We start from the raw sequence: 24,715 nt of genomic DNA on the forward strand, positions 1-24,715 counted from the left end.
GTTATAATATTTTTTTGTCCTCTTTTCTTATACCTTTTTCTATCCACAACCCCTAATGCAGTGCTTTTTCAGGTTGTTACTTTTATTTTTTTAGCATTTTGATAGTTAAACCAAATTGCTATTAGTCAATTTCTCTAAGATACTAGAATGACTTTAAACTTTCTGGCCTGTCTTTCCATGCCTTGTAGGTTCCTATCACTGTAACCATGCCAGAAATGACAGAGAATGAGACTCCTACAAAAAAGCAGCACAGGTATGTAGCCACGGTCCAAAAACATGTAGTTTCAGCAGATAAAAAGCAGAATTAGTCCCTATTTTGCTAAGTAGGTAGTCCTTAGGGAACTTTGATTTGAATGCCTAGAAAACCATTACTCTTCAAAAAGATGTGTGGTTAAATATAAATAGATTTACTCAAAGGGGTGTATAGTTAAAATTCACCTGTCCTCCTTATTCTACTGGTAGTGTAACAAGTAAAATGACTATCAGTAGTTAAAATAGTATAATATCAAATCTATGCCAAATGCTTAGCTTCTCGTGAAAGTTTTACTTGCACACAGTGTTAGTCTTTGTGGATCCTAAGTTCACTTAGGCTGAAGTCAGTTACTGAATAGACATTTTGTGACGTTATAATTCATTAATGTCAATATGCACATCAGTACAATATTACTTCTGGTTCTTTGTCTAGCCCCCCTTCTGAATTCTCTCCTTTTGGGCAGTGTTACTGCTTAGAATTGTATGGCCAATGCTTCCATTAAAATTAAAATCACTATTCTCTTTCCTTACCAAATAGCTATTAGAGAATGCTAATGTATTGAGTAATTGTACATAAAAGGGAAAATTGATGTTTTCAGTAGATAAGCATTTAAGAAAATTTAAGAGTTTGGATAACCCAAGGTACATAAATGCAAAAGATGGCTCACATGCTAGTTGTCAGTGCAAGGCTGCCACACTTCCCTCCCTGGGGATTGTAGGGTTCCTCTCTACTGTTGCTCCTCTCCTTTACACACTCACCCCCACTCCTGGCCGGGTGCCAGGGCACACATCAGAAGGCACCTTCTTGGAACATACTTTGAGAATTGACTAGCTCCTTAATTACATTTTTCAAAAAGCTGAGGTTTTCAGTGATTGATTTACTTCCCAGCCAATGATTTCTGGGTATGGAAGAGCAGGGTATTATAGTTACTTTTGGAAATTGTGCATTCTAAATTTGTATTGATATGTCTGCAGTTAGGTTTTCATACCATAATACATATTAAGAAAATTTTTCTTCACATAGTTTCTTACTGATGGAACAAATGTAAATTTATAAAATTTATTTTTATGGTTCTCAAAATATAAAGTGGTGAAATGTTTTCCCATTATTTTCATTTTCCTTTTATCTCCACTTTTTGTTTCAGGAAGAAAAACCGGGAGACACACAATGCAGGTAGAAACAACAATTTAAATTTTATTTGCTAACGTTTTTTGCATTGGAAATGATTATTCTACTGTTGATTATAAGTTTTTATGTTATAAACAGAGAATCATTATTCATTATGTTTTAGGAAAGTGTTCCTTTGTTGATTTTAATTGACAGAACGCTCCGAGTCTTGTGAAGATGGTTTGCTATCGTCTGCTGATTCACCATCTATTTAGATAATTTAAGGAGGAATATACCTTTGGAGCTAGTGTTTTTAGTGATTTCACCCACTGAGGAATTCTAGATATACTTCTCTTGAGTAGAATGAAGAGTGTATGTCTTTGCAGAAATTCCAGAAGGGGCTGGCTGCCTAGAGGAGTAGGAAGAGGTGAGCAGGACGCTGTAGGTCTTAAATGTACTTGAAATGTGAACAGTCTTCGATTACATTGCAGCATCCTCAATTATAGGAAGAAATGTAGAAAATAAATAATTGGTTTTATCTCAAACATCAAAATTATAGGCTAAAGCCAGGTAAACATTTATAGAAGTAATTGTGCATTTACAATTGGGTACATTTTATAACATTTTATTTTCCATCAGGGACTGCAGTCAGATCTAAAAAAAATATTTTAGAAGTTGATTTCTATTATTCTATAAATCATATCTTCCTTTCCCTAAGGAAAGGACCCTGGGGAAATGTTATCTATGGAAAGATGTGTTGAACACTGGTGGGATATTGCTGTTCCCCACATGGAAGTTTACTCCATTAAATTCCCCTTTATCACTATGGGTAAAGAGTTTTGATGTTGTTGTTTTTTTTACCTCTGCACATTAAAAAATCCACTCTTAGGGGCTGGCCCCGTGGCCTAGTGGTTAAGTTCGCGTGCTCCGCTGCAGGCGGCCCAGTGTTTCATTAGTTCGAATCCTGGGCGTGGACATGGCACTGCTCATCAAACCACGCTGAGGCAGCATCCCACATGCCACAACTAGAAGGACCCACAATGAAGAATATACAACTATGTACTGGGGGGCTTTGGGGAGAAAAAAGGAAAATATAAAATCTTTAAAAAAAAAATCCACTCTTGGATAACAACAAATACTCTTATTAGAGAATTCAGAAGAAAGATGAGCTATACTTTATTGTTTTGCTTTTTTTGGGGCCATATGAATTAAATCTGATTTCTTTTGTTTGTATTAACTAAATCTTTTTATTAAAATAAACTGTCATATGCTGCCATAAATATGTCCTGATAGTAATTTATTAAGAGAGGGCAATTAGATGTCATTGAAAAGAGTGTCCTTACTGCTAGATTATGAAGCAAAAAGTACATAGTTTGCAAAACAAAACCTACCTATGCTATGATCTGAAATATCGTCCTCCTAGAAGCACTGGAATCCTTTGTTAGAAAGGAAGGTTTTAGAAAACTTTCTAACAGAAAATAGCCAAGACTAATGTTTCTACTTACAATATCTTATAGAAATTATTTAGGTCATTTCTTATATCCTCTTGCCCCTTCCGTACAACTTTTAAAGTTGCAGCATGCAAGCTTGGAACATTTCTCAGTTAATTGAGAAGTTGTCAGTTGCCCAGTTTCTTAGATGGGAAAAATACTACGTGGCCAAAGTGAACAGCCCAGACCCTCTGGAAAAAACCAACCCTTTGCCTTTTTTTGGTCTGTTTTAAGTCATAAATAATAGCTGTTTCTATTCCAAAAGTCCTTCTAGTCATCCTGAAGGGTATTTTAAGGTACTTTAATCCGTCTGGAAATGTCTCGTTTGCCCATTTGCTATAAAGAGACAGCTTTCTAGTAACTAAAAAAAGAGAGAGAGAAAAAAGAGAAAAAGACAAAGAAATCATATTATAGTTTTTTGTCTTCAGTAGATACTGGTTTATTTTTGTTTTTTCTTTGGAAGATTAGCCCTGAGCTAACTACCACCAATCTTCCTCTTTTTGCTGAGGTAGACTGGCCCTGAGCTAATATCCATGCCCACCTTCCTCTATTTTATATGTGGGACGCCTACCACAGCATGGCTTTTTGCCAGGCGGTGCCATGTCTGCACCCGGGATCTGAACCCGTGAACCCTGGCCTGCTGAGAAGCTGAACGTGTGAACTTAACTGCTGTGCCACCTGGCTGGCTCCTAGATACTGTTTGATAGCATTTTCTTAGAGATTTCTTTACATAAAATTTCTTTACCCGGGGAGAATGAGGCACTTTGGTAGTAGTACTATAAGGTTTGATAAATGGACTTTTCCCTCTATCTAGTGGAGAGGCACAGAAAGAAGAAAATCAATGCTGGGATAAACAGAATAGGAGAGCTGATCCCATGTTCCCCTGCACTGAAGCAGGTAAGTCCACTCATATTTTCATTCATTAGTTGTTAACAGATAATTCCCTAAGTTGTTTCTGTGCTCAGAATGATTATTTTTGTTCCCTGTCATTTATGGGTTTTTTTGGAGTTAATAATTGCCTCATTGTTTTTCATTTGTTTAATTTTCTATATGCCTGTCTTTAATTCTTCCACACTTCCAGCAATCTTCTAGTACAGTTTCCTACATAATCAAATGGACCATATAATTTCTAGATCTTTAATACTCAGTCCCACGATTACACTTACATATGTACCACTGTATTTACCAGACATTTCTTTTATTTTCTGCCAGTCATGTTCTTTACTGTCTTTAAATTCTTAGCTAGAACACTCCAAGGATCTCTTCTTTATGTTATTCTCCGTGCTCTACCAACCTCCAGTAGTACTTAAATCGCGTCTTAATAAAGCTGACAGTTTTCCCTAATGAAGATAGTTTTTGTTTCCTCTGATAATGAGGATAAAGTGTGCTCTCTGCAAATAAAACAAAATTGAAACAATATGGAAGGCATAAAGAAGTTTAAAAAAAATTGACATCCTACTCGCAAGTTATAACCACTATTAAAAGTGTTGTTACACATCTCTCCAGACGTTGCTTTATGAATGTATCTGTATACATACCCAGTGCTATTTCATAACCTGCTTGGCCATTTCCACAGTGGTACTAGTAGACTTTTGGTTGTAGATACCTTTCCTCGTATGAGCTCCTCCCTTTTTAATGGTTATATAGTATTCCATTATAATGGAATATCAAAATTTGTTTTAGACTTTGTTGGTTAGCTTTTAATTAAATTAACATATGCAAAAATCAATTTATACACATAGCAAAATAGCACTAAAAAGCTCAAAACAACAAACATTAGTCTCCTGCCTGCCTGCTTTCCAACTCTAGCTCCTTCGAGGCAACCATTCTCAACTGTTTCTTCTGGTATTTATTTACCTTTGTATTTTGAAATAACGTGCTTATATTACTATATCTTAATTTTTCCATTTTAGATATTATTATCTATTAACTTCCTATTGTCCTTTTCCCTTGGCTTCCCCTTGTCTAATCCTCTCATGTAATTCTCCCACAACTTTTGATTAAATCACTATTTAGTTTTCATGTTAAGACTGTGTAAATGTTGTTTACAGTTGAGCCAAGTAGTATACTGTTATTATGTTTCATTTCATATGTAACTTTTGAAAGTTTTTGAGTTGATAATTGCCTCATTGTTTTTCATTTGCTTAATTTTCTATATATCTATCTTTGATTCTTTCCACATTTCCAGTATCTCTTAGTATGGTTTCCTCATGGTCAAATGTACCAATTCATTTCCATTTTCCCTTTTTTTTCCTTTGAGACTTTACTTCTGGAACCCTCTACCCTTCTTTTTCAATTTCAATTGGTTGATCTTCTCCAACTCTTCTGTTTTTAATTTTAGCTCTCTTACTTTTCATTTTCTAGAGTCTTTCTTCTTATTCCCTTTGTTACCTTTCGTACCACGTCTTTGTTTCATGGATGCAGTATCATCTCATCTCCGAGAATGTTACATAGGATTCAAAAAAATTTCCTTTTCTTTTCTGTGTTGTCTTTTGATATCCTCTTTTTCCCCTTTGTTTTGATGTTTGGTCTTTCTTTTGGGAGACATTCCTTAAATGTTGAGTTTTTCGTATTTAAGAATGAGGCATTAAAAAGCTGATTGAATAGGCTTGTCTTTTAGTGGCCCTAACTGTTGAGTGATTAGGTGGTGAGCTAGTATTGTTGTGGAACTCAAAAATATCAGTATTTGTAGCTTTTTTTCTTTTGAGGGTAGCTATTAATTTTTACTTTCCAAGGAAGAGCCTTCAGCCCCCTACCTAGGTGTGGGCATAGTGGCAAGAGGAGTATAAGGCTAGTTGCCATTTTGTCAGAGCTGGGCTGGGAAGGGGATGCTGAAGAGTCTCATGCTTTAGGAGGCAGAGTTTTACTTTACCCTCCTTTTTGCTTAGGAGCCTGATCTTGTCCACTTCTGTGCCAAGTACCCCTGAGGCTGAAATTCTCAGTTCAAATTCACAGAAAATAAACTCGTCTCCTGTGGCTGGGGCAGGAAGGGGAAGTCATCCAGCTGCATAGGGTGTGTGTGGGGGGGGGTGGGTTGGTTCTTATTACTGCACAAGAAGAGTCTTTCCACTACTCCCCTCAATTTTAACCCCATACCTCACCCCACTTTCCATGGTAGCTGGAGCTTCCCAGTCCTGAACCTTCCCAGGCTTCCGGAGGGCCAGATTAATATGCTCACTTCTTAACACTATCTCGCTCGGCAAGGTCTTACACTTAGTTTCTTTTCATTTTCCCCTATAGAGTGGTACTTAGTCTTGCATAAATATGTTTTTCACGTCTTTTTTAAAATGTGCTTTGTTTCCTTAACACAATAACAAACTTAAGGGCAGACATGGTGTCTTCTGATTGTTTTTCTTTCTCTACATCTCAATGTATAGTAGCTTCTCAGTAAATATCGGTGTTTTCCCAGTAAAATCTTATTTTCCTGCTCTTGGCTTTTATTCCTACATGTTTCTCTGAAAGGAAACCATAGTCATTTCACTTCCTTGGTGTCCTAGAACGTGCAACGGAAGTCAGTATTTGGCTCCCAGAAGCCGAGTAGATTAAGATTTCCTTCACTATTGCTACGTGTCCCTACCCTGTCTGCAGTAGAGAGGCAGTAGGTGGCCATTATCAGGTTCTGCCTTTGTCTCAACTCTTGCTTTAAGAAAGGAGAATATCAGTTTTCTCTCTTTAAAGTAAAGTGTTTCCTGGGTTATATTGGGTCTCTGTTAGGACTCAGTCTAAGGAACCTTGAATTGTAACTTATTGAACCAAAGCCCTAAATCACTGACTCCAACGTGAAAAGAGCTGATACGTACTGGAGATCTTTAATAATATACATACTGGAGGAGAAGTTAAATATTCACTGCAACATTTTTCATAGCTGAAGCATTGAAAAACTGGAATGCCTTTTACACAGCTTAAATATGTATCATTAATAGAATGGTTAATGAAATAAATATATCCTTTAGAAAGTCTAACATAGCTATAGATATCTAAATGCTGTATGGAAGTATCTCCAAGAGATATTTTTAAACTAAAAAAAATAATGTAACTTACTAATTTTAGTATCCTTCTATCTGGGTTTTCAAAAAAGACATATAGAGATGCTCGTATTGGCATAGACTATTTCTGGAAGGATGCACAAGTAACTTCAAGGTGGTGCCTCTGGAAAGGGGTCGAAAGAGCTAAAGCCAAAAGGAATTTTATATCCCTTCATATTATTTACATTTTTTGCCATATGCACATATTATGTTTTCAATTTTAGAAATTGTTAATTAGGAATAAAGAATAAAGGGACATTTGACAATCTTTTTGAAAAAGTTTAGGACTGGAATATACTGGGAGCATGACACCAAAACTCAATCAAGTGACACTGTTTTCTCACTCTATAATTTAGAATAATGTGTAGCTGTGTTTGACAGTAAAGAACAACATTAAAATCTAAAGTCTCTATGCAGTCTTGAAGGCCCTCTCTGGCCTCTTCTTCTGCCACTCTTCCTCTTTATTCTCTGCTCTAGTCCCGTTCACCTCCCTGCTGTTTCTCCAGCACGCCACACGCTGCCCTGCTGGAGGGCCTCTGCCTGCGCTGATCCCGCTGCCTGGACTCCTTGCTGCAGATATCACAGGGCATACTTCCTTGTACTCCTCAGGCTTTTGCTCAAATATCATCTTACAGAGAGGGTTTCCCCAGCTTCCCTATGCAAAGTAGGTTATAGCAGAATGTCTTAGTCAGTTTGGGCTGCTGTAAGAAAAATAACGTAGACTGGGTGGCGTAAACAAAAGACATGTATTTCTCACAATTCTGGAGGCTGGCAAGTCCAAGATCAGGGTGCCAGTCAGTTCTCTTCCTGGCATGGGCTCTCTTCCTGGTTATGTCCTCACATGACAGAGAGCGATCCCCTCTCTCGTGTCATTTCTTCTAAGGGCATTGATCTCATTCACGAAGGGTCTACCCTCCTGACCTGATCACCTCCCAAAGGCCCCCCTCCAAATACCATCACATCAGGGCTTAGGGTTTCAACAGGAATTGTAGGGGGACACAAACCTTCAGTCCATAGCACAGAGTAACCTCTGCCTTCTCTCTGGCGCCCTCCTTATCCTGCTATATTTTTCTTCATAGCACTTCTCACCACCTGATTTAAATATACATCTATAATATACTCCTCAAGGTCAGGAACTTTGTCTGTTTTGTTTGTTATATCCCCAAGGCCTAGAACAGAGCCTGACACACAGTGCCTGCTCAGTAAATACTTAGGAAGTGGAGATGAACAGTAGAAACTTTTGAATATGGTGCCTGTTTTAAATTTTGAAAAGCTGTATATCACATATATGTGATACAACCAAAATTTTAAGGCTCTTCTGGTAAATTCTTACCCTGCAGTGAAACTTTTAAATGGTTAATTTTCTTTGGCAGAGCAAGAATATGATCCTGGACCAAGCCTTTAAATACATCACAGAATTGAAAAGGCAAAATGATGAACTCCTGCTTAACGGAGGAAACAATGAACAAGGTAAAGATTTTAAGATTCTTACTTTTTGTTATTTTTTCAATGTTCAGACCTTTGTGTCCAAGGCTTTTTTTTTTTGCCTAAAAACATTATTAAGACCATGTATTTAATGGTTCTGTGAGAAAAGTATTGCAAATAGGTTCTTCTTAGTTTACCTCTTTTCCCCTTCTGTGAGCAGCTCCAATCTTGCAGGCATGCATAATTTCGATTTGTGTTTTTCATGTTTGCTTAACTTGTGACACAAATAATATTGAATCTCCTCTATTCCAGTTGGATGTTCCAGTGAGGGGAATCCTATAAGAGGCAGGGGGAAGATCTGCTCTGTTTTTAAGTGTAACTTAAAAACAAGATAAGGGTATGCTTGTGCCAAGATCCAACTGTGAATTAACTCAAAAGGCCAAAACGTTCTGTTCATAATTGTTTGTATTGTATATAATATGTGCATCAGATTGCCTGATCAGTTAATGATATTTGATTTTTAGGTAGAGTGACTTTTTTATGCTATCAAATGAGGTCTGTTTTTCTGGTTGCACTGGAGAGAAGGTCTCCTTATTACAGCTGAAAAAAGTATCCCAGGCAAGTGTAAATTTCAGAATGGTAGGCCAGTTTGAATTGTCCTTCATTTATGGCGCTGACAAGAGCAGGGAGAGGATTTCCTGTGACAACTCAGTAGGTCACTTTAAAAGGAGAGAAACAAAGGCAGGATTTGCTGAGGTGGGGGCAAAGCTGGGCCCTGTTAGTTCCAAGAAGTGGGAAGGCTGTTGGAAAGCCTATCCAGAAGCTCAGCCTTCTGAATTCTCCTTGTGTACTTTTAGTTACATGACAGTTAAACCCCTCACCTACGTCAGCTGTCTTTTATGGTCCAGGACCTGTTTTATGATGCTGTTGGGTAGTTAGATACATAATATATGTTTGATAACCATTTTGAGGCATCTGACAAAAAGGTTGTTTAGGCTAGAATGATGTGTAGACTTTTCTAAGGAGGGCTCCTTTGGTTTCACAGCCCAGAGGCTGAGGCAATCAAGTTACCTTAGGGAAAAGGAAAAGTTGAAAAAATACATGTTGCATGGGGCTCAGGAAAACTGGACAGCCAGGCCACAGGCTGAGGCAGCACGTGAGGCAGCTTAAGTCTGTCTCCGTTGTCATCATCCTTTCTTTGGTTCTTTTGGTGCATCTCCTCTCCTTTTCTTCTCCCAACAGCTTCTTCCACATACTCACTGTCCACATGACGGTCTGTGCAGTGGTCAGAACAATGGCGTTGGGAGTCGGGCTCACCTGTGTTTGAACCTCAGCTTCATTTACTCACTCAGTACCTTTGGCCAGTTACTTAATCTCTCCAAGTCTCAGTTTCCCTATCTTAAATGAGGATGATCATAGCATCTATCTGGTTGACTTTAGACAAATTATGTAGCAACTCTGAGCCTGCTTCTCACATCTGAAAATGGTGATGACAATAGGTAGTTCCCATCTCATGTTATGAGGATTAACAGGGATAATGCAGGTAAAGCACTTAGAGTAACGCCTGGCTCATAGTAAATGCTTGATGAATGTTACCTGTTATCACTGTTGTTGTTATTATTGTTATCATTATTATTAAATGAGACAGTGAATAGAAAGTGCCAGACATACAGTAAGTGTGCAATAAGTGAGAATAATCATCATCATTATTTGGTCCGTAATACTCATCCTTTAATATCTCATGTCCGTGGCACATTGGCGTCTTTCTTCTGAGCCTCTTAGTTTAAATGTCTGAGTAAAATAATCTGCTAGTCTCAGCTCATCCTTGTGAGAACAGAACTTCTCATGTCAGGCTACCTCATGGGGCACTGGCCTTGAGGATTGGCTGCCTTTGGCGGGGGGGCGGGGGTGGTGGCGGAGAGGACTTACCATTCTGGTAAGGCAGGTGGGGAGGTAAGTTTGGGGTCACAGAGCATAAATGCCCACAGCCAAGGCTGCCCCCATTGGTAGGATCCATGGGTAAGTTCTCTCCCTATGAGAGGAGTCGGGCTGTGACAGATGTCTTCATTACTCAGTAGCACACATACATGGGCCCCACCAAGGAAAATGCAAGTTCCGTTGTTCATGATTTCTTCAGTGGTTACCACTTCTTGCATATTCTACTTGGTCTCTATTGTTTCAAAGGGTAAAGTAGAAACTGTTTTAAAGCTATTTATAAAAGAGCCTATTACCACCATAAGTACAGTTAGCTGCGGCAGCATTTACAAGCTATCATACTGATGTCCCTAGCATGTTACCATCATATCAGTGTCTTCACTTGGTTCACCTTTGTAGCTGCCCTATTGGGAATTTTTGAATTGGGAATTTTGAGATTTCTACATTATGAGTAATTTTTGACCTTTGAGTTGTTGATCTTTAACTTTTAAAAAGATGAGATAGAGGTTTCAGATTCCATTCTAAAAAGAGGAAAGAATTTAGAAAAGAGCTGAAGATTCTCAATTGAGGTATTTAGAATGCTGGCAGTAGAATTTAGTAGTTCAGTACACAGTTCTTTCTTAGGTTGTCAATACTGACATTTATGGGTATTATTTTCCTTTTTATTTTTAATATTGTAGCTGAAGAAATTAAAAAGCTACGTAAGCAACTGGAAGAAATTCAAAAAGAAAATGGCCGATATATTGAATTACTGAAAGCAAATGACATATGCTTATATGATGACCCAACAATCCACTGGAAAGGAAATCTTAAAAACTCAAAGGTCTCTGTTGTTATTCCCAGTGACCAGGTTCAAAAAAATATCATTGTTTATTCCAATGGGAGTCAGCCTGGTGGAAACAGCCAGGGAACAGCTGTTCAGGGGATAACCTTTAATGTTGGTCATAATTTACAAAAGCAAACCGCCAATGTGGTGCCAGTACAGAGGGCTTGCAATCTTGTGACTCCTGTGTCTATTTCTGGAGTTTACCCTTCTGAAAACAAGCCATGGCATCAGACCACGGTTTCTGCGTTGGCTGCCAACCAGCCTGTTCCTCTTTGTCTTCCTGCTACCATTTCTGCTCAAAATATTCTTGAGCTTTCCACCTCTGAAAGTGAATCGAGCGTGCTTGGTGCCACCGGTGGCTCACTGATCACGGTTCCCATTGGTCCTGAACCTCACCAACATCATTCCTTGCACACATGTCTAAATGATCAAAATTCTTCTGAAAATAAGAATGGGCAAGAGAGCCCCAAATTATTGAAGAAAACGGTCCCTTGTGCCACAAGCATCCCCTCCAGTTCCTCAGCAACTGCCATTAAAGTGCACCATGGAAGCAAGTCCTGCCTGAGCATACAGGATTTCAGAAGTGATTTTCAAACCACCTTTGTTGTTTCAGTTGCCACCACAGTCTGCTCCCAGCCTCCCAGATCTGCAGGTGATTCTTGTCCTTCGAGCATTGGCAAGGGTGCAGACACAACAAGTGTTACCGCAGTGGTGGCCCCATCTGCCCCTGGAGGAGGGAAGACCACCACTCCTGTAAGCAGTCTTTCTGCAAACCCTTTAGACAATGTCTGGACTCTTTCTTGTTCTTTGCCTTCTTCAGCTGTTAGTGCTTCAGATTTGAAAAACATTAATAGCCTCACCCGCATTTCCTCGGCTGGAAACACGCAGACAACGTGGACTACTTTGCAACTGGCGGGAAACACTATTCAGCCCTTAAGCCAGACACCGTCTTCTACTGTGACTCCGGTATTAAATGAGTCTGGTACTAGTCCCACCACAACCAACCCCAGTAGACATGTGGCTACAGGCATCAACTTGAATAATTCCTTTCCAGGAGATGGGCAACCAGTTGAGCAAGTAGTTGTCACCTTGCCTTCTTGTCCATCTTTACCTATGCAGCCACTAATTGCCCAACCACAAGTTAAATCTCAGCCTCCAAAAAATATCCTTCCATTGAATTCAGCAATGCAAGTGATCCAGATGGCTCAGCCAGTGGGGTCGGCTGTTAATGCAGCTCCGGCAAATCAAAACGTTATCATTCTTCAGCCACCCAGCACCACCCCTTGCCCAGCAGTGATGAGGGCAGAGGTTCCCAACCAAACGGTAGGTCAACAGATAGTAATCATACAGGCAGCTAATCAGAATCCTTTGCCACTCCTCTCGGCTCCACCTCCTGGTTCTGTTCGATTCCCTGTCAATGGAGCCAATGCTATAATAGGGTCTAATAATTCAGTGCAAAATGTTTCGACCCCACAGACTTTTGGAGGAAAGCATCTTGTCCACATATTACCAAGGCCTTCATCTTTATCAACATCTAATTCAACACAGACGTTTTCAGTTACCATGTCAAACCAACAACAGCCTCAAACCATTTCTTTAAATGGACAGCTCTTTGCTTTGCAGCCTGTGATGTCTTCATCAGGAACTACAAATCAAACCCCTATGCAAATTATCCAACCCACCACCAGCGAAGATCCAAATACCAATGTTGCCCTGAATACATTTGGCGCGTTGGCCAGCCTCAATCAAAGCATATCGCAGATCGCTGGGCAGAGCTGTGTGCAATTGTCTATTGGCCAGCCTGCCAATCCTCAAACTGCTGCAAACAGTCAAACCACCCCAGCTAACTCCGTTTCATTAACAACAACCATAGCACCTCCCATGACAACGGAAAATTCAGCCACACTACCCACTACTTATAATGTAGTGACTACTCCCTCAGTGAACACTGCAGCTTGTTTGCCTAACATGAAGTCAAAGAGGTTGAATAAGAAGCCAAGTGTCAAGAAACACTTAGGAGCTAGCAAGTCAGTGTGCCCCCAGAATCCAGTCAGAGATGTGGGCAAGTTAGACTGCCCCAGCGCTGAAGGCTCAGCAGAGCCGTCCTGTAGTGATGAGCTGCTGGGGAGCCTCCCTGTGGTGTTACCGTCTGTGGCTGTGTCCCAGGAAAATAGCGTAAATGTTTCTGGTTCACATTCTTTGGATGTTCTGAGTTCTGAACCAGTGATACCTGAGTCAGTACCCAAATCTAAGTCAGCAGAAGAGTCTAGCTCGCCCTCCCAAGAATCTGTAACAAGTGAACATTTTGCAGTGGCCCCAGCAAAACCCAAAGATTCTGCCCCCATTTTGCAACGAGAGACATCTCAGGATAAGCCACCGACTAGTTTTGCATTGTCAGATGCTGCCAAATCCTGCCCTTCAGCCCACGTGTTGATTCCATCTCCAAATGATCCCCATATTCTGGTTTCTCAGGTTTCTGGTTTGTCATCTACCACAAGCACTACAAATACTGACTGTGTTTCTGAGGTAGAAATCATTGCTGAACCTTGCAGGGTTGAGCAAGATTCATCAGCTACCATGCAAACCACAAGTCTCTTAAAGGGGCAAGGTTTAACTGCATTGCTCTCCGGTCTTGCTAAAGAAAAAGACCCCCAGAAGTCATCTCTTCCAGTCCAAGTGGATCATTCTGACTTCTCTTCAGAAAATTCTAAAATAGTTGATTCAAGTGTTGATTTACATCCCAAACAGGAGCTATTACTGCTGAACAGTGATGATAGAGATCCAGGACAGCATCATTCCTGCCTCCCTGACCAGGAGGTTATTAATGGTTCTTTGCTCACCAGTAGGCAGGCTGACTCTCCCATGTCAACCAGCTCTGGCAGTAGTCGTAGTTTCTCAGTTGCATCCATGCTTCCTGAAACAACCAGAGAGGATGTCACCATCAACACAACAACTAATACGTGTGACAGCTGTACCTTTGTAGAGCAAACTGATATAGTTGCTCTGGCAGCAAGAGCTATTTTTGACCAGGAGAACCTTGAGAAGGGAAGAGCCGGCACCCAGGCTGATATAAGAGAAGTTACTTCAAAGCCTCCTGAAGCATCATCTTTAGAGGGAGACCAGCCTTTCAAAACACAGGTATCTAAAGAGACTGACCCAGGACAGGCGGAAGCAACACCAAATGAATTTAATTCTCAGGATTCAGTTGAAGCAACTGTGGATAGGCCCCTTGAAAAACCAAGTTGTTCTATAGGAATTAAAACATCAAATGCCTCTTTGCAGGTTTCGACTTCTCAGCCATCAAGCATCACCAGTTTAAGTGTGAATAATCTTATCCATCAAAGTAGCATCAGCCATCCTCTGGTCAGCTGTGCTGGCTTATCCCAAACTTCAGAGCAAACTACCGTTCCTGCAACAGTGAATCTGACTGTTGCATCTAGCTCCTATGGCGGTCAGCCTCCTGGGCCATCTCTGATGACCGAATATTCCCAAGAACAGTTAAATCCTATGACCGCTACCATACCAAATCCACAGATTCAAGAGTCACTCTTAAAGCCAAGTCATGAAAGCCGTAAAGACTCTGCTAAGCGTGCTGTCCAAGATGACCTTTTACTCTCTTCAGCTAAACGTCAAAAGCATTGTCAGCCAGCTCCCCTCAGGCTTGAAGGTATGTCTCTGATGAGCCGAACTCCGGACAGCATTTCTGATCAAACTCAAATGATGGTTAGTCAGATCCCTCCCAACTCTTCAAACTCAGTTGTGCCTATTAGCAACCCAGCGCACGGAGATGGCCTTACACGATTATTTCCACCTAGTAACAACTTTGTGGCCCCTGCCTTGAGGCAAACTGAAGTGCAGTGCAGTTCTCAGCCTTCAGTTGCCGAGCAGCAGCAAACCCAGGCCACTCAGCATCTCCAGGCCCTGCAACAGCATGTTCCAGCTCAAGGGGTATCTCACCTGCATAGTAACCATCTCTACTTAAAGCAGCAGCAGCAGCAGCAGCAGCAGCAGCAAGCAGGACAGTTAAGAGAGAGGCATCACTTATATCAACTGCAGCATCACGTACCTCATGCAGAGAGCTCTGGCCTCTCTCAGCCCCATAATGTCCATCAGCAGAGAACTCTGCAACAGGAAGTTCAGATGCAGAAAAAGAGAAATCTTGTTCAAGGCACTCAGGCCTCTCAGCTTTCCCTACAACCGAAGCACCATGGAACTGACCAAGCCCGATCCAAGAGTGGTCAGCCTCATCCCCACCATCAGCAGATGCAGCAACAGATGCAGCAACACTTTGGGAGCTCCCAGCCAGAGAAGAGTTGTGAAAACCCTTCAACTAGCCGGAGCCACCATAACCATCCCCAGAACCATCTCAATCAAGATATTATGCACCAGCAGCAGGATGTTGGAAGCAGGCAGCAAGGTTCAGGGGTTTCTTCTGAACATGTATCTGGGCATAATCCAATGCAGAGGCTTTTGACATCAAGAGGCATAGAGCAGCAGATGGTGTCCCAACCAAGTATTGTGACGAGACCTTCAGACATGACGTGTGCTCCACACAGGCCAGAGAGAAATAGAGTTTCAAGTTATTCTGCTGAGGCACTCATTGGAAAGACGTCTTCTAATTCAGAGCAGAGAATGGGTATATCAATTCAGGGTTCCAGAGTTTCAGATCAGCTTGAAATGAGAAGCTATCTTGATGTTCCCAGAAATAAAAGTTTGGCCATTCATAATATGCAGAGTCGTGTGGACCATACTGTTGCCTCAGATATCCGCCTTTCTGACTGTCAGACATTTAAACCAAGTGGAGCCAGTCAACAGCCCCAGAGTAATTTTGAAGTACAATCTTCAAGAAATAATGAAATAGGTAACCCGGTATCATCATTGAGGAGTATGCAGTCCCAGGCTTTTCGAATTAGTCAAAATCCTGGTCCACCATCGATTGACCGCCAAAAGAGATTACCTTATCCACCAGTTCAGAGCATCCCAACAGGAAATGCTATCCCACCAAGGGACAGTGAAAATACATGTCACCAAAGTTTCATGCAGAGTTTACTTGCTCCTCACCTTGGTGATCAGGTCATTGGGAGCCAGAGATCACTCTCAGAACATCAGAGGAATACACAATGTGGTCCGTCTTCTGCAATTGAATATAATTGTCCACCAACTCATGAAAGTGTCCATATTAGAAGAGAGAGTGACAGTCAGAATAGGGAAAGTTGTGACATGTCCTTAGGTGCAATTAACACGAGGAACAGCACCTTAAATATTCCTTTTTCAAGTTCTTCTTCTTCAGGAGATATTCAGGGTCGAAACACAAGTCCCAATGTTTCTGTACAGAAGTCCAATCCCATGAGGATTACTGACAGTCATGGAACCAAGGGCCACATGAACCCTCCAGTCACAACCAACATGCATGGGGTTGCAAGGCCAGCTTTGCCGCATCCATCTGTGTCTCATGGAAATGCTGATCAAGGGCCTCCTGTACGTCAAACTAATTCTTCAGTTCCCCAGCGATCAAGGCATCTCTTGCAAGACAGCAGTGGTTCCAAAATTCGTCAACCTGAGAGGAATCGTTCTGGAAACCAAAGACATAGTAATGTCTTTGATCCAAGTCTTCCCCATCTTCCTCTGTCTACTAGCGGCAGTATGATTCTTGGACGCCAACAACCCACTACAGAGAAGAGAGGAAGTATTGTTCGTTTCATGCCTGATAGCCCACAAGTACCTAATGATAACTCAGCGCCTGACCAGCATACACTATCGCAAAATTTTGGTTTTCCTTTTATTCCCGAGGGTGGCATGAATCCACCAATTAATGCTAATACTTCTTTCATTCCACAGGTCACTCAGCCCAGTGCCACTCGGACTCCAGCCCTCATCCCTGTAGATCCCCAAAATACCCTACCTTCCTTCTATCCCCCATATTCTCCTGCTCATCCTACATTGTCCAATGATATTTCAATTCCCTATTTTTCTAATCAAATGTTCTCAAATCCTAGCACAGAGAAGGTAAACAGTGGAAGTTTAAATAACCGATTTGGATCGATTTTATCTCCTCCCAGACCTGTTGGGTTTGCTCAACCAAGTTTCCCTCTCCTCCCTGAGATGCCACCAATGCACATGACCAACTCCCACTTATCCAATTTTAATATGACATCTTTGTTTCCAGAAATAGCTACAGCGCTTCCAGATGGCTCAGCAATGTCACCTCTGCTTACAATAGCAAACTCCTCTGCCTCTGACTCGTCCAAGCAGTCCTCAAACAGACCTGCCCACAACATAAGCCATATTTTAGGTCATGACTGCAGTTCAGCTGTTTAGTACTGACAGACTAAACCTAAATGTAATGGGTGAGACTACACATGTATTTGTGTGTGTATACACACACACATGCACATGAAGAGAGAGATTGTGTGTGCGTGTGTCTTTTTGTGTGTATACAATTTCCAGTTATCTTCTGAATGTGGGGAAGCCATGTCAGAGATGGTGTAATCACTGGGTCGTCAAAAACAAATTCTCTTTTTTTAACTGCATGGTGTGCTTTTTTAATTTTCCAAGCAGATTTACATTTTCAAGTTTGATCTGTGATCTTCTAGTCCCTAAATATTAATCAGCTGGAAATTGGGGGAGATCATCTTGGTATGTGCTGGGTAATAGGAAGAAACCTAGATTTTAAACTTGATTATTGATAATTTGTAAAATAGATGGTTGAATTGCTCTCCAAAAATCCAGACAGTTCAGTACAACAGTGACTCATAACCAAATGCTGGCCGATGTCAGCAGCTAGGACAGTTTCTTACCCATGGCAGGTGCTGAACTGATGTAGAACGAACGTCCATGGTTTAAGTTAGGCAGTTGGGAAATCAGTGAGTTCTTTAATCAGCTTTCATTCCCAAGGTTTGGTTAGAGTAGAGGCTTCTTTCTTAATTGTAACAATTCATGAATTACCTGAATTTCATGTCTTGTTTTTCAAATTAGGGAGCTACGTTATCCTCGAATGTGCCAAGATCCCGTAAAGCAAAGATCTTCCTTAAACAATTAGCCTTAAAAATAGAAAGCTAAAAAGCAAAGGATGTCGATGTTCTCCATTTTGTCCTTGTGTTTTGTATCAGGCCATAAGGACGAAAGCAGTGGCGTAGTGGGTTTTCACATGTGTTTAGTGAAAGGTTGTTCTTTCATCAATTGAATTGTATTTTAGTATTCTCTCTTCGTCCTATTTATTTGATCTTGAAATAAATTCTTTTCCATTTGTTTAATCATTAGGGACTGATCAGTAAATAGTGTGTTTGGAATCTACACAGTTATTTGAGCCTTACTTTTTAAATATTTCTGAGCAGAGTCTTAAGCTCTGTCAGTATTTTCATTTACTGATATTTATATTTAAAATATGGCATTGTATATTGCATTATTATCCTTCATAGTAGAGTTATAATGAGAAAATGAATTTGTTCCTTATTTTTCCAGATGGTAGATGTGAAATGGTGCTTCAAAAAATTGTCTTTGTATATGTCCATATGTGTGTCTGAGTGTGTGTACACAGACAAATTTTAAGGTATATACTGGTCCTCTGAAAAGAGGCCTGCCATCTAAATGGGAAATTGAGACCTGAGACCTGCTGAAGTATAGAAAAACTTAATGCAGGGGTTTCAAAAAGCCTCACAGAAGTTAGTAATAAATTAAAAAGTGTGTATATACTCACGTATTAAATTTTGAAAAATTTTTTAAAAACTAAGAAAACAACCACATATACTCATATTCTCAGACTCACTACTTGTTGTTGTTCTGTTCTGCCAAAAATGGGACGGAGTCGGGGAGATGCATATAAATTGTTCTGTCTGCTCAGTTAACAAAATGAACCCAAGGACCAGAGTTTTATTTTTTCCTCCTTAAAAAAGCCTCCCAAGTCTTGGTGAGATCAGTGAACTGCAGCCAATACCTGTCCTAACAACCCAGCCCAAGGGCCGTCCGTGCCTCTGCACCTGTTCTCGCCAGCCCTTCCTGGCTCTTCTGCAGCCCACCGAAGCAGCCTCCGGGGGCAAAAAAAAAATAGCGCAAACAAGAAAAACTCCTGTATTTTCTCCCTTCAGGATGGTCATGGGGAGGAATAAGAGAGCTTCGTGAATAAGTTACTTAACAAAGGCTGCAGATAGACACAGCAGTGAAAACTTTTAATTGAGAAAAAAATGTGAGATTTATGTCTTGTTTTTTAATTATCTTAACTGAGTTTTAAGCATTAACATTTAAATTTTTTCTTTGTACTTGAAAGGGCCAATCTGACAATTTCAAGGACAGTTTTCAATGCGTTTGACTATTCATTCTCTCTCCCTCCCTCCCTCCCTCCCTCCCTCCCTCTCTCTGTCTCTCTCTCTTTCTCTCTCTCTCTCTCTGTGTCACACACACACCCACACACAGCACAGGGACTGTTAGATGTAATTGGAACCAAGGTAACAGGCTAAAGAGAAGCTTAGTTTGAATGCTGCAATGGAAAGACCTCACAGCCTGGTACTTCCAGATATTTCTCTGTTGCATTGATTGTATTTTTCTGCTCAGCTCTGTTCAGAGATAGCATTTACATTTCTCAGAGCTTTCATTCCAAGCATCTAACACTTGGATCCCAAATGAGTCTCTACCCCTAAGTAAGGCTTATTTGACCATCTGAGGAAAGACGTGACCATCTGCAAATAATTTGGCTCCTGCATACATGTAGCTCTAACTGTCTTACAAACGTGTGCAAATATATGTAAGAGGTCATTTTATGTATGAACTCAATTCTAAAAGTGTTCAGAGCATAGTAATCTTATTTGACTTAAAAGCACAAGTGTGTGAGATTCACCAGCAGTATTAAGTGTTTGATAATTAGAACTACATGATTTGGGGGAGGAAATTTATTACTTAATACCTAGCAATCTCTGGATATAATTTTTGGCAAAGCAATGGCAGAGAACATGGTCAATTTTGGTTATCATAAATTTAATGTTATTCCTAGCTCACTAATATATTCCCATAGAATGTAAAACCATTTCCATAAATAATTTTGTAATTTCTGGAAATATACAAACTTACGAATGAGTCATAAGTGAGAGCCATTGATTAAATCATTCTCCTCTCTTTTAGTGTTATTGATCATATAGAATCAGTTACAGAAAATCGTTGCTTCCTCTAAACATTTAGTACAGTAACTTCTAATGAGGTGAAAATTTTCAGATTTCTCATCATGTATAAACTTTTAATGTCAATCATGGATAGAAGAAATCAAGTTTGAAGTCATTTCTTATTTTGGTACATACAGGTTGTTTGGGGATGTTTTATACCGCTTCAGGAAATTTATTTTTGTTTTTATTGTAAGATATTTTGGGGGTACCAGAGATGGCACCCTTTTTCTAAGTAAGGAGTGAGAATTCCAGAGTGATTGTGCTTTATAAAATTTAACATACCAGAACTGTGGAAAGAGAAGAGTGAGGAGGGCATGTTCTTTTGCAGCGATTTCCAGTCACACATCAGGGTGAACTGCAGTGAGGACCAGCCTTCTTAAATACGCAGTTATTTAAACATTTTAAAGATAATTCATTTGCCTTGTTCTTGCCTTCTAACATTAGCCATTTCATGGAGAGGCTAAAGTTTATACTCCAAAAAAATGTGGAAACATATTTTAATAGGAGTAAAGTTTTAAAAACTTGAGAAAGGGTAAAGACTTACTAATATGCATCTTCTTAGCTTTATTCTTTCTTTGATACATAGATCCCTAGGCCCTCATGTTCTTCCGTCTGCTCCCTATCAAACAGGTGGCAGGGAACCTGGTCATTTCCTTAGCAGGATCGTTACTCCTTTGCCTTGCAAAGTTTCTTGGGTTAGTTTATTGGGTTGGTGTGTGATAGGGAGTCATACTCCCAAGGTGTGATCCTCAGTTCTTGGCTTTGGGAACCACTAGTCTCCTATTCTATTAAGAGGCAACAAGAATTTCTTGAACTAAAAATAGTTCACAGTTGATTTAAAATATCAAATGTGCCATATCGCTCTGTTCCTTGTTTTGGTGAGCTTGTTTTTTTCCCATGGAGGAGTGAAGAAAAGGCAAAGGTGGTACCAAAATCAGATAACTTTGGGTTGATATCCTTAGGAACCTGGAAGTCATTGTAATTCTGTTGTGTGTATCAATCCTGTCTTTGTCTGGAGATAATCGCCCATGGCTGTGTACATCCAGTGGGCAATAGTAATAGCCAGATACACTAGTGTGAAGTTAATCTGTGAATGATGATTTTATGATACCTATACGCAAATTAAAGGCCAGAAATTAGTTTCTTCTTGAGATAGCTTTTTGGCTGGAGTGCTACCATTTCTCCTTCCCCAGAATTCAACAGAAAAGGGTCTTTCTTTTTTTTTTGTTTTTGTGTACTTAACCATAGTCTCCCTGCATTCTACACTTCCTGTGTGAGCTTGAGAGTTTCTACTAGAGTCTGTGGGGGACATCAGGTTTCGAGTGAGGCAGTCCAGACATGCTGGTAAGAAGTGGTGAAGACCTTCTTGGACACAGAGCTCCTAGTTCTGCCCACACGCCTCTACCCTGGTACTGCACTTTACCTGAAACTGTGCCTCTGGTCCTAAGACCAGCCTTTGGAACATATGTCTCACCTGCTCCTCTCTTGTAGCAAAGGACCAGCTGGGGTGGTACATGCTGCGCAGTTCAACACCTAGAAGACAAGTACAGCGCATGTTTCTCACTGTTGCCTTATCATTCTCTGAGCCATCTTTAATGCCGATCTTGTAAAAGACTTAGTAGTTAGAAGCAAAACTCCTTTTAAACTCAGAGCTTGTATGTGGTGGTCATTCAACATCCTTATTTCTAGATTTGCACAAACCCTATCAACCGTGATCTTTTTCTGGCACATACATGTATTAAGATGCTTCATAAACATGAGCCAACTTGGGTTGAAAATATTGGGAATAATATCCAAATTGGTGTTACTTTGGATGACTGCATAATCTGTCACTAGGGATTTCATGAGGCGTAAAAGATAACTTCATTTGTAATTTAAAACTTAAAAAAAATTATTATTACTATTATTTTTTGGCTCAGTTTTGTGTACAGCTACACACCATACTATGTCATAGGAACTTAATGTTTACTCCATGTAAATCCCCTCTTCACTTTTCCGGATCTCTGTTCCCCTATCCCCTAAGTCTTAAAACCATTTTCCATCTGTGAGGTCACTGAGGCACTGGGCTTGACTATGTTGGTAACCTTTAAGGGGAGTTGAACTGCTGATTTTCCAAGAAGAAAGGGACCAGACAGTGTTGCTTAAAATGCTGCAGTTGTGTTACTGTGAAGAAGAGATTGCTTCCACTTTCAGCAGGCCATATATATATATATATGTATACATTTTGGTAAAAATAGGTGGAAAAATCTGAGAACATAATTACCTTCACAAATTATTTATAGATACACTGGGTGAGAAGCTTACTGTAGGGCAGTCACCAGAAAAAACCTAACTGTAGTGTCATATTTGTATGTATTCCCATGCCAGCAATATCTGCTGTGCACTCTGTCCCATTACTGTAAATCCCCTGGTTTATAATTCTAATGGGAATTAATTTGTTTTGTAATGGAATCCAGAGCAGATATATATAATATGATCAGGATTGTCCTACAGTTGTAAATAAGAATAGGTCCTGTTTATTTTGACATCTTTTTACAAATGCATTGTATTAGGGTGTGAATATTCTGAACCATGCTCTTGTTTAAAGTTTTGAAATTTTTATTGGTAAATGTAACATTTTAATGGTTGTAATAATTATTTGTATAGATATGAATATAGTATTTTATTTAAGAAAATAAACTTTGCATTTTTGCATTGTGAATTCTGTCTTTTCTGATCATTGCATGTGCCACTTCAAACCTAGCATTAAAACGACTTGCATACTGAAGTTTTATATTCAAGTGACCTTTAAATTTTGCCAAAGTGTCTAAAAATGACACCATGACATGTTTCTCCTGGGGACTGTGTTCCTGGTGAAAGAGTCAACCTCAAATAAATCCTAATTAGGACCGGTGCTGTATTGTTAGAGTACACCATACACCTCTGTACTTACTGTAAAAAGTAAAATTAGGATCTCAGATCTGGAGAAGTGTTGAGAGAGGATTCAGGTTAAACTCTGCTTCTGTATTTATAGTGGAGGAAACTGAAGCACAGAACTTTGGGACGAGAATTAGGTTTTTCATTACAGCCACATCAGCTTGGTCACATCTCACAAGCAGGACGTTTGAGGGGAAAAAACAAGTTGCAGAGGAACTTACACAGTATAAAGCTGTATGAAGTTTAAATGCCTACACAGCAAACAATTGATTGTTTAGCAATAGCCTACAGATGTAAAAATTATAAATTAGGGAAATGATAAACCCAAAGTTCAGAAAAATGGATACTTCTTAGGAAAGAAGGGAGGGACATGATATCAAGGAGGGGCGCTTCAAAAACATTGGTATGTTCTGTTGAATTGGATAGCAGATACCTGGTGTTTATCTCATTTATACCTGGAGTTTTTGTCTTACGAATATGTAAAATATATCCTAATGTCAACACAGGTAAAACGAAGACCTTCAGAGATTATTTACTCTCACATGTGCTCTAGGAAATTAATGCTCACAATATTTTCCTTGTCCTAGCTTCAGAGTTCAGATTAAACCTCAGTATTCTGACTATCAAGCGCTTGGTGTTTTCCTACTGTTGCACACTGCCTCTCATACAGAGGTCATGGATGTATCATATAGTTTGATTACACAAGGAGCCCTTATGTGCCATAAAGGGTATACAATCCATACAAATGCAACTGCTAAGCTTAAATTCGATCTCCCTAAAATGAATGTGCAAGTTATAATAACTATATACTTTAAAGTTTTGTTAGCTTTACAGTTTAGTTAGATGTTTGAGGTGAAATGATTTTAATAAGTGACATCTCTTTAAAAAGCTATCCAGGAGATTGTCACTTTTAGGTAAGATATAGTAGCTAGTGGCAGGTCATCAATCCCACTCCAACAACCAGAACAAAAAGCGAGAGATTAGAAAAATCATTAAAAGATACTAAAACACATCAAATATAAGAGGACTAGCTGAACAAAATTCCGCAGAGAGAAAAACCTTCCCAAGGTGAGCTGAGATCTCTGGCCTGCCTTTTTCCCCCTGGGGATGTTTGATGAGTCTGGGTTGAATAGAAAGAGTGAAAGCTCCCAGAGATTCATGAAGGTTAGAAGACATTCCTACTGAAGGGAGCAGTCTCACCCTGCAGACATTTACAACCAGAAGTCAACTGAACCTAACCACAGCTACATCCCAGCCCTCACCCAGCTCAACTCTCCATCTGCCTAACAAAGCAAAAGCGTGATCCCTGTCCGGTGAAAGAGAACGTTAGCTTCAGCCTCTGCAGTTCTTTTATGTACAATGTCCAGGAAATATATACAACATCCAGGAAAATGTGACCGATAAGCAGAAGGAAAAGCAGACATATGATAGAGAAAATCAACAAACTCAAAAGTTGATCCTTGGAAAAGGTTGAAATGCAAACAAAAACTCCTAGAAAGACAGATCCGGAAAAAAAAAGGAGAAAATACCAATTACCAATAAAATGAATGTAAAAGGGAACATCACAAAAGATCATATGAAAATTAAAA

At 39.9% G+C, this 24,715-nt stretch overlaps 1 protein-coding gene across 3 annotated transcripts in view; it reads left to right on the plus strand.

Annotated features, from left to right (window-relative positions):
- USF3 (upstream transcription factor family member 3) overlaps positions 1-22,911 on the plus strand; it is a 46,290-nt gene extending 23,379 nt beyond the window's left edge. For all 3 annotated transcript variants that reach the window (XM_070581930.1, XM_070581928.1, XM_070581929.1), the window contains 5 exons: positions 189-253; positions 1,398-1,426; positions 3,665-3,747; positions 8,249-8,345; positions 10,916-22,911. In XM_070581930.1, coding sequence (XP_070438031.1) covers positions 207-253; positions 1,398-1,426; positions 3,665-3,747; positions 8,249-8,345; positions 10,916-17,379 — 6,720 coding nt within the window. In that variant the 5' untranslated portion in view covers positions 189-206 and the 3' untranslated portion in view covers positions 17,380-22,911. The remainder of the gene's footprint in view (positions 1-188; positions 254-1,397; positions 1,427-3,664; positions 3,748-8,248; positions 8,346-10,915) is intronic.
- Positions 22,912-24,715: the final 1,804 nt, after the last annotated feature.

Source organism: Equus przewalskii, chromosome 18, assembly GCF_037783145.1.
Source record: "Equus przewalskii isolate Varuska chromosome 18, EquPr2, whole genome shotgun sequence".
NCBI classification, from domain to species: Eukaryota; Metazoa; Chordata; class Mammalia; order Perissodactyla; family Equidae; genus Equus; species Equus przewalskii.